Genomic DNA, 11623 nt, shown 5'->3' on the forward strand with positions numbered 1-11623 from the left:
ATTGTTGAGAGAATTTAAGTGATATATATTGAAAAAAAAAAAGAGATTTTGAATTAAAAGGCAGTAGATGACCTTATTAAAGTAATTGACGTCAAATTTTGAAAAGTTTTGAAAAAAAAAAAAAGAGAGAGATTAATTATAGGGGCCCTAGGATAAGAAATAGTATAACGTTACTAAGAATAAGTTAATAGAATAATTATTAGAAATCAAAAAAAATTGTTAGTGTTTAAAAGATTAAATGGTAAAGCGCGTAAATTAGGAAATTAAATCATTTAGGAAAAATTAGTAATAATACTTTTATAGTCTATAGTCTATAAAAATAGGGGATAGGAAGTCGAATATTATTAGAGGGATTTACGGAGTAATTAACCGGGAAATTTTCGTTATAATATTCGAGCGTAGTACGAGCGCGTACGCATAAAAAAAAAAAAAAAACATCGCGGAACAGGGCGAGGGAAACGGGTGAGGGAATACCGTATCGAAATTTAACACGCGTAACATAGGCGGTCGAACGTTTTACGTGTTATTAGATAGGTACTCATCCATCCATATCCAACGTACGACGTGCGTTTACGTAATTTATTTTTATTATTTGTGCATGATATTTATTTTATAAGTAATAATTTTTACGTATTATTAATTTTGGTGACGGTAGTTACGAATTATTAGTTTATAAATCAATAATAGTATATACATGTAGAGTAAATACTTTTGGTAATTACTCACGCGGATAGGATATTAATAAATTTAGTAGATATAATTTATAAGTACCTAGTAGATATAATTTATTAAAAATTATATATATGTAATGTTTAGATAAATATATGTCAGAATCCGATAGTTCAGATATTGATACTAGTTCTGCGGACAGTTCAATAAAAGTCGAAAATTATAAATCTAGGAAAGAATTAAAAGAGGCAGTTTTAAAAGACGCTGTAAAGAAAGAATTTTTAGAACAAACTAGGAAAAACATAGTTAAAACTGTTAGGAAAAATTTAGTAAGAACACATAGTTTAACAGAACAGATAGGTACCGCGCCACGAAAACAAACCGTAGGTCGTTTAGGTACTAGGTCAGACTCAAGCGTAATTCACGTGCAGTTAGAGTCAGTGGTTAAGAAAAAAATGAGTAAAATGGATTTAGATAAAGCAATTGCTATGATACCTATTTGCACGGGCAAAAAGGACGTAGCCGAATTTATAAATATTTGTGAAATCGCAATTAAAGAAACAACGGAAGCAGATACACCGATATTATTAAAAATAATTACTTCTAAGTTAACGGGAAATGCGTTAGAAGTAACAAAATATCGAAATTTAGAAACATGGGGAGCAATAAAAACAATATTAGAAGGGGCATTCGAACAAAAAGTATCGGAGAGGGCCTTATCAATAGCTTTAAACACGGCACGTATGGCCGAGGGAGAAAGTGTGGCAAAATTCGCTAGTAGAATCGAAGAGTTATATTATAAACTCTGCGCGGCAAGTACGATAGGTCTAGCTCAGGCCGAGGCAGATATAGTGAAAAAACAAACAAAGAAACAGGCAATGATCATATTTATGACAGGGTTACCTCATCACTTATATACAGTATTGAAAAGTCGAAATCCCAGTACATTGGAACAATGTTTCAAAACGGCGATCGATGAGATGCTCGAATATGAGTCAAAAGTAGAAATGGATAAATTGCAGAGACAAATCGGTAATGGAAAACAGGCGGACGTCAATAACGAGGAAAAACGACAAAATGGTGGTAATACAAATAACGCAGTTAATCGCGGAGGAAACGGTAACTCAAATCAAAGCAATAGAAATAACAATTTCAACGGGTATAACAACCGATATGTTAATCACAACAACCGCAATAACTATGGGAATAATAATCAGAGCGGATATGGCTCACACATGGTTAATCGCGGCGGTCAACGAGGCGGAAACGGCTATGGACGGAATTTCAATGGCAATAATGTACAACAAAATAATATTAACCGAAGCACCGGATGCTACACTTGTGGTAGATCTAATCACATAGCACGAGATTGCTGGAGCAATCGACCTAATGCGCAACAAAATACGTACAACAATAATCGTGTAAACGGCACGCGCCATGCGAACAACAACAATAATGTTCGTAGGGACAATAACAATACTCAGGGCGTACTTTGCAGTTACTGCAATAAGATAGGTCATGAAATTTCAAACTGTTATACAAAACAGAAAAACGAAAGAAGCACGTCGGGAAACGCCAACGGACCATCACCAGTGGGAGTCAGATTGGTCCAAGAAATAGTTCAAGACCCACACACAGGATTTTCCACATCACAGCAAAATTAATAGACAACCACATTACTTTAGAATCACCCAGTTTTAATAAGAATCAAATTAAATTATTAATCGATACTGGGGCGGATCTAAATATAATCAAAATTAATGCATTAAAAGGAAACACTGAAATTAACGAAAACGAAAAAATTTATTTGAAAGGCATCAATGAAAAAATAGTTTCTACAATAGGAAAAACAGAAATAGAATTAATAATTAATAATGAAGCATTCGAAACACAATTTTATGTTGTAAACAATATTTTTCCGATTCTGGCAGACGGAATTATTGGTAATAAATTTCTAATAGATAATCATGCAGTAATAGACGTCGCTAATAACACGCTAACAATAAATAATAATAAAACCGGAAGCGATAGTGACATCTGTTTTACATTAAAACCGCGCTCAGAGACAATAGTACAAATCGATATACCCGATACAGAAATGAATAATAAAAATATTTTAATTAATAAACAAGAATTAATACCGGGCGTATATTGCGCGAATATTTACAATACAGTCAAAAACAACAAAACTACAATAAGCATATTAAATATATCTGAAATGACGCAGGAAATAAATGTAGGTCAAGTGCGTAATATTTCATACGACACGGATGTTTTGACAGATAGCGTACGGTGTATAAACACAATTGACACTGAACGCTCGCGTCGGGTCAGGGCGTTGATACGTACTGATCATCTTCAAGTTCACGAATATAATTCGATAATAAAAATATGTGAACATTACGCGGACATTTTCTATTTAGAAGGGGATAATCTTACGTGTACTACGGCAGCAGAACACGTAATAAAGGTTCCTAAGGATTTGAAACCGATTTATAAAAAACCATATCGTTTACCGTTTTCACAACAACCGGAGATAGAAAAACAAATAGGTCAAATGATGAAAGATGAAATCATAGAAAGATCAATGAGTCCGTTTAACGCACCATTAATATTAGTCAAAAAGAAGGAGGACGCCTCGGGGAAACAAAAATTCAGAATAGTTATCGATTTTAGGGCACTTAATGAAGTAACTTTAAATGAATTTCACCCATTACCAAATATAACGGAAATATTAGACCAATTAGGACAATGTCAACTGTTCAGTTTGATAGATTTGAAATCGGGGTATTTTCAGGTACCTTTGGCTAAAGAATCAAAAGAACTTACGGCATTTTCAACGGGACAAGGGCATTATCAATTTAAACGATTAGTTATGGGTCTAAGTTCAGCTCCGGCGACATTTCAAAAAATGATGACAAACGTGTTATCAGGGTTAATAGGAATGAAGTGTTTAGTATACCTGGATGACATAATAGTGTATGCTAAAAATTTACAAGACCACAATGAAAAATTAATAAACGTATTCGAGAGATTACGTATACACAATCTAAAAATAGAACCGGACAAATGTAGTTTTTTACAACGGGAATGTTTATTTTTAGGTCATGTAATTAGTGACGAAGGAATCAAACCGGACCAAGCGAAAGTTAAATCTGTAAAAGATTTTCCGGTTCCTAAAAACGTTAAACAAATAAAAAGTTTTTTAGGACTTAGTGGGTATTATAGAAAATTCATAGAAAACTATAGTGCTATTGCTAATCCAATAGTGAAATTATTAAGAAAAGACGTAAAGTTCAATTGGGACGAAGACTGTCAAAAAGCTTTCGATAAATTAAAAGAAATATTATGTTCAGAACCAATTCTACAATATCCGGATTTTACAAAACAATTTATACTAACGACAGACGCTAGCGGTAGGGCGCTAGGTGCAATATTATCTCAAGGTAAAATAGGATCGGATTTACCAATAGCTTACAGTTCTAGAACTTTAAACAGGGCGGAATGTAATTATTCGGCAACGGAACTAGAATGTTTGGCGATTATATTCGGCGTAAAAACATTTCGACCGTATTTATATGGTAGAAAATTTACAATTCTTACGGACCATAGGCCTTTGTCATGGCTATTTAATTTGAAAGACCCATTATCCCGATTGGCAAGGTGGAGACTACAATTGGAGGAGTACGAATATGAGATAGTATACAAAATGGGCAAGTTAAACACCAATGTCGACGCGTTATCGCGTATGTATAATGTTACAGAAATTAAGGACGAAAGTTATGATAATTTTATGCAAAAATTCGAAACAACAGTAATATCTAATAAAGACGTTAAAGAAGTACACGGCGAACTAATAAATAGTCCGTCGGAGTACCACATAGTATCTGAAATTGAAAAATATTATAATTTTCGATCAGGTATTAATTACGAATTAAAAATGAGATTTGGTAGAGACAAGCAATTAAAATCTCATAAAGATTTAGGCGACGTCGTAAAATTCAAAAGCGGAGATAGGTACATAATATTTTTAATAACAAAAACGAAAAAGAAACAATTAGCCACGTACCAAAATTTACACGTTGCTTTACTAAATCTTAAGTACTTTTGCGAAAAACATAAATTAACCAAATTAGCAATGAACCAATTAGGACGACAAGACGGACTAGATTGGGCAAAAGTTAGATCAATGATAAGATACATTTTTCGTAATACAAACATAGAGATAATAATTTGTACCAAATTAGAGTTTAGCGGGGAAGAAAAATTAGTAATTTTCAAACAATTACATAATTCAGTATTGGGTGGACACCTAGGGATCAACAAAACCGTGAAGAAAATAAAGAAACAATTTAACTGGCCGAATTTGAAGCAGGACGTAAAAGAATATATAAAGAATTGTACAGCATGTCAGATGAATAAAAATACTAACAAACATATTCAATATCCAATGGTAATTACTACCACTAGTACGAAACCATTTGAAAAAGTATTTTTAGACATTGTGGGACCGTTGGTTACAACCGGTTTAGGTAACAATTATATACTCACGATGCAATGCGACTTAACAAAGTTCAGCCTAGGGGTAGCAATACCTTGTCACACCGCTAACGTGGTGGCAAAAGCGTTCGTAATAAATTTTGTCTGTATACATGGAATACCGGATGAAATTTTAAGCGACCAGGGCACCGAATTTATGTCAAATTGTTTCAAAGACGTATGTAGATTGTTAAAAATAAATAAGATTAAGACTTCTGGCTATCACCCAGCTAGCAACGGCGCGTTGGAACGTTCTCATAAGACGATGGCAGAGTATTTAAGACACTATGTAAGTAAAAGTTTAGACAATTGGGATGAGCTTTTACCTTACGCAATGTTTGTATACAATTCTACGGAACATACGTCCACAAGGTACCAACCATACGCGTTATTATATGGCAAGAATATTAACATACCAGTTAAACTAAAAGCAAACCCGGAACCTAGGTACAATTATGACGATTACGTATACGATCTTAAACAAAAGTTCCAGGAAGCTCATCAAATTGCACGGAACAGATTAATAAAGAATAAAGAAGTAAATAAACGATATTATGATAGGAAAACAAATACGGAAGAATTAAAAATCAATGATATGGTTTTACTTAAAGATCATACTCAAAGAAATAAGTTGAGTCCACTTTGGAAGGGACCATACGAAGTACTGGACGTATTAGATTCAGAAAATGTAGTTATATCGCGAAATCGCAAGAAAGTGACAGTACACAAAAACGATGTGAAACTATATTACGAAGACAATAATGTGAATAACGAAGAAGTCGAATAAACACATAACAAAATTTTAATTATAAATAATTAAGTAATAATAGGATAAGATAAAATGTAGTCATACAACACAGTAAAATATATACATATATATAGTATAGATATAGCGTAGGATACGGAATATTTATAGTACACAAATTAGGTATACATTAAACGATAAGTCGGCGTGGGATGTGCTCACGATAGCATTTTAATATGAAGAATAAAATATATGGATATTATAGGTGGATTTCATTAATAACGATAGCAATTGGAACAGTAAAAAGCCAGGAAAATGCAAATTCCGGCAAGGGGTCAGAAATCAAGATCTATTATAAAAACGAAGATAATTATAGAAGAAATCTGGTAGGAATAGACTACTATCAATCTGACACAATAATCATGCCACAATTTCAATACAATGAATGTAATATGGAATCGTTACAAATTATATGTAGCACGCCATATCACGGAAGTGTACCTCAACCATATCCCTTTGAAAATGAGTACCTCATGGAAAAATCATGTGTAGTACAAATAAAAAATAAAAATGGAACATATTATGAACAATTCAAAATGGAATCAGACTATTTTTTAAATTTTATTAAGATAAGAGATATGGAAGAAGTAGACAAAAACAGTGCAATGCAAATAAACATAACAGCAATGACAACTGGGTCAATCGAGTTCAACGCCACGGAAGTAAACAATGATTATAAGAGCGTAACTAGCACAGTAGGTCACACTACACGGGCAGCAAGAGCCGGACGTACAATATCGAATGACGAATTAAATAATATTACGGACGAAACATCAATGCAACACTGAAGGACCACAGAAAGTGAAAATATAAATTACGAAACAACGAAGGACAGTTATTATATGGAAAATAATGAGAAAGCAGTTGTGTGCATTCCAGAGGAACGTGTAATTAATTACCTATACATATTATGCGGAATACTAGGAATAATAGGAATAATAATGCTGTTGATAATGACGACTGTAGTAAGGCACTATAGATTAGTCAGGAAGGAGAGATATCGATACCTAGTACGAACGTTAGAATGTACGGAAATGGATACAACACGAGCCCGCGACGATATAGTAAATTCGCAACTTTAAAAAAAAAAAAATATATATATATAATATAGAGATTAAATTAAATTAAGATTAATCAAATTCAAACAAAGTTAGGTAGTATATAATTAACTAATAGAAAATCTAATTATAGGGAAACATACAAATTATTCTGTACCAAACTGGAACTCGCCATTAGGAACGGGGAACATGACAAAAATACGATAGGTGATGGAAGTAATATGCCACCATGTTTTACGAAACATATACAGAAAGCAAACAGCCAATTGACTAAACCTTTCTCAGAGGACAAAATAAGAAGAATGGAACAAAGCATCGCAACATATCTTTACGACATGTCAAGAAGCAGAATCAGAAATAGATATTGTCGGGAATTAATCGAACACCTGGAGTGTATACCGGAACCAGAAATATTATTGGAACATGTATAATTAATGTATAAAAAAAAAATAGAATTATTATAGGATAAGTATACATGGTAACGGATTCCTAGTAAATTAGTACATGCAAGCATGACACAAGCTTCATTTTAAGAAAATTACGTAGATAGAAATTATTTTTAATATGGAAGTAGAAATAGTAAACACAATAGTAGTTAGATTAACATTAAATAGAAAAAAAAATAATAAAAGGAAACTTGTAGGGAAGAGGAGATAACAGCACTGGTGATCATTGATTCAGATGGGACTAAGCTACTAGTGCAACTCAGTAACAGTGCAAATGAAGAACCGGAATTCGAAATGATTTTGAGCGTTCAGGCGGGAGGTCGCCTGGTGGTAATAGTATTAAAAAAAAATGATATGTACGTGGGTGAAATGGAGATATACCGATATGCGGGGGAGGAGCCTATGAGACAAACTACACATAATCTTAGGACGTTAATTGACAATTACTACGGAAATAGGAATAACATCCCTCCTGGCAGGTTTCCGGAAGCGGAGATCGTAGAATTATGTCAAACGTTATGGGATTGGTTCCGGAACCCATACGCGTGTAACGTATCAACAATACCATTTTGTTACCACCTGAACATAAATCGAATGACCAACCGAGGCGGAGCTAAACCAATAGGCGTAGCGAGCATAATATATAACCGCACGGAACCACCTGTAACCACGGGCAATGAAGATGAACAACAATTAAATGACAATATAGCACTGGCAAGAAGGGTCATCAATGAATTTTGGGAATTGAATAAGGGAATAAACAGGGTAACATGGGCACAGTATTTGAATATTAACAATTATAGGTTGTATATACTAAAAAATAGCGACAATATTGAAAATAATGTTGGTAATAACAATATAAGCATTAATAGTAGTATTAGTAGGGAAATGGCTAACAATAGGACACGGGAGCCTGTCATTAGAAATATTAATATGACTGAAGCAGCTGGACTGTGGTGGTCGGATAGTGATAGTGATAATGATAATTTAGAAAATATAACACCGAATAATACAATTAGTAATATGGACGAGTTAGACGGATTTAGCGATAGCGACAGTAATATTGACAATTATAGGAACATAAATAGTAGTGATTATGAAAACAATGTTACAAATTTACTTAATGTTAGTAATATAGCTATAGAAAGTATTTTTAATGAAGTAGAAGATAGGTACATAGTTAGGAATAATAATGATAGTCAGTAATGAAAAAAAATTAATAAAAAAAAAAGATAGAAAAAAAAAATGGGATGGAGCTAATTAATTTTGACGGTTGGCGGTATAGGAACGGTGGGAGTTGCCACCATATTCTGAACGAACAAGCAACCACCGGAACTCACTGACAACAGGTTATAAATTAATTAGTTCAATTTCAGACGCAATAAATACGCGTATTTTGTCCGGGCCGATGAGATGAAACGAAAATAATATATATATTAGAGATTATTTCAACAAGATAAAACAAGTTTGGAACTAATGTGTATATATATATTGTTTTAGGTTATCTCTGATTACGGCAGGACATGGTCAAATTCCATATAAGGTGGAAGAATTTAGAAATCAAACACTGATGTATTATGAAAATTACGGTACAGTTCGGTTGACAGGAGCGACCTGGCAACTGATCACGTATTTACCATTAAAAAATGATGACCTTAGGCATGACAAATTACAATTGGAAATAAGTATAATAACTAATCTATGTAAAAACAGCGCAACAACACTTGAAATGTGTTCTAGGCTAGACAATATCTTTAAAGTAATGTTTCAAGAAATTTCCTTACAACGAGAAAAAATGTACGAATCGATAGGTAGGTACACCGAACAATCGGAAACAACCACGTACACAAGTAGGAAAAGGCGGGGTCTAATAAATTTCGTAGGATCGGCCATGACAACATTATTCGGGGTATGTGATGAAGAATGTGCAAAAGAATCGGTGGAGGAAATAGGTAAAATAGAACGAACTAACGAACGCATGTTACACATACTTAAAGACCAAACTACGGTAGTTAAATCTACTGTAAAGGGGATTAGTACCACATCGGATGAAATAAATAAATTATACAATGAGTTAGTTAATAAAAAAGATATAATAAACGAAGTAATTAACAAAACAAACACGTTAGAAGCATTAGTTTTATCAAATAAAATACATGGTATATTCACAGCACTATTATCGCAATATTCAATGGAAACGCAATCGATAGGTGCTATTATAACTGCGGCTAGGACAGGGGTAATACACCCAAGTTTAATGACACCGCGAGAAATGGCAGATCATTTAACGCAAATTAAGTTAACCTTACCTATTAATTTAAATTTGCCTATGGGCACAAATCCGAATGAAATTTACGAGTTAAGTAAAATTACAAAAATGGCAGTGTTCTATAAGGATAGTCAAATAGTATTCGTAATAAAACTTCCGCTGGTTACCGAATTGGAGCTCACGTTGTTCAGAATACTTCCAATACCACAGCCGGTCGAAACAATGATAAACGGAATAAAGAATAAAAATCATAGTATTGTTTTAAAACCGGAATTCCAATATGTAGCGATTACAAAGAATAGGGAACAATATACCACGTTCACAGAAACTCAGCTTTTACATTGTACGGAAACAGAAATATTCACAATATGTCCAGAGTTTTCACCAGTCGTTCACTCGAACAACAAAAATCCATGTGAGATAGCTTTATTCAAAAATCCGGATGTCTTGCCAGAAACATGCGAGACGGGAGTCCTAGTATTATCGAAAGACATATTTTATAAATTAAAACATGCAAACACCTGGATATACACAACAAAGGGTGAAACATTGACTATTGCGTGTAGGGAAAACTCGGAACCATATATTACAAAAATACGGAAGCAAGGATTAATTTGGTTAAGCTCAAAATGCAGAGCGTACGGAAACGATATCATTTTAAATCCGACACAAGAAATAAAATCAAAACACTATGTTAACTTTATACCCGAAGTAGGACAGGGAAAAATATCATTTAAGGTATCCGATAGAATAAAGAGTATGAACCTACCTAAGATAATGGTAAACCAAGATTCACATAAACTCGAAAAAATACACGAAATAGCACAATCGTTAGATAAGGTGCAACAACAAATCGACAATGAAATATTAACACAATCAGGACAGTTAGAAGTAAGCGATACGCGTAACTATTTATTTTATTTAACATTGGGCTTGATAGTATTCTCGGTCATGTTAATCATTTTTATATACATAACGTATAAATGTAGGCTTACTTCGTTGCGACGTCCGCAATATGAAATGGTACGATTAGGTAGAAGTAAACTCTGTACGGATGATGTCAAGGTTGAACAAAAGTTTAATAAGGTAGACGAGCAAAATACACTCGGAGGGGAGGATGTACCACCTCAAATAAAATAACCTAAGAAGTAATATTTTGATAGAATATATATGATTAGGTTAGGTTACGTTATTATATGATTAGAATATATATGTAGAAAGTATTAGAAACTTTATAGAAAATATTTACACAAGTAGTTAGAAATAGTAAATTAGAATAAAATACACTAATTATAAGTTAATAATGACATTAAATATATTATCGACTTTGAATTAGAAGGGAAGTCAAGTTCGTTGTCATGGATTTCGAATTTACCAATATGAGGAGAACAGACATTGTACTAATATCAGGAGCAATCTCAAACAGCCTAAACAAATGTAAAATTCGTAAGCTCGAGGGGAAACCGCTTCTCCTGCCACTCCACGAACAGATGAGAATTATGACTGTTCGTGAAACACAGTTGGCAGAGAAATCGATAAGGCGGATTTTTCACAACAAAAAGGAAGTGGAGACGACCTGTTTAGCGCAACTTAACAAAAGTCTGAATTCGAAATTAAATAATCTAACACCAGAATTCATAAAAAATTATATTTTGCGTGGAGATAAAATAAATGTAGTGGTATTGTTTGGGGGATCATACGATAAGAATATTTTAAGTAGATTAGGGTTAGGACATATAGAAGTACTAAACATCAGATGCTATGATTTGAATTTCGATGGGGACTTCTACATGATACTAGAAAAATTGAGGGGAAAAATAACTGAAAGAATTTTTGA

At 33.4% G+C, this 11623-nt stretch overlaps 1 protein-coding gene across 1 annotated transcript; it reads left to right on the top strand.

Annotated features, from left to right (window-relative positions):
* The first annotated feature begins 446 nt into the window (after window positions 1-446).
* LOC132932817 (uncharacterized) lies at window positions 447-9059 on the top strand. The gene is made up of 5 exons (XM_060999173.1): window positions 447-1803; window positions 6938-7077; window positions 7704-8296; window positions 8381-8642; window positions 9018-9059. The coding sequence occupies exons 1-5, from the start codon at window positions 825-827 to the stop codon at window positions 9057-9059; spliced, it is 2016 nt and encodes a 671-aa protein (XP_060855156.1). The 5' UTR covers window positions 447-824.
* Window positions 9060-11623: the final 2564 nt, after the last annotated feature.

This window comes from Metopolophium dirhodum, chromosome 1, assembly GCF_019925205.1.
Source record: "Metopolophium dirhodum isolate CAU chromosome 1, ASM1992520v1, whole genome shotgun sequence".
Taxonomy (NCBI): Eukaryota; Metazoa; Arthropoda; class Insecta; order Hemiptera; family Aphididae; genus Metopolophium; species Metopolophium dirhodum.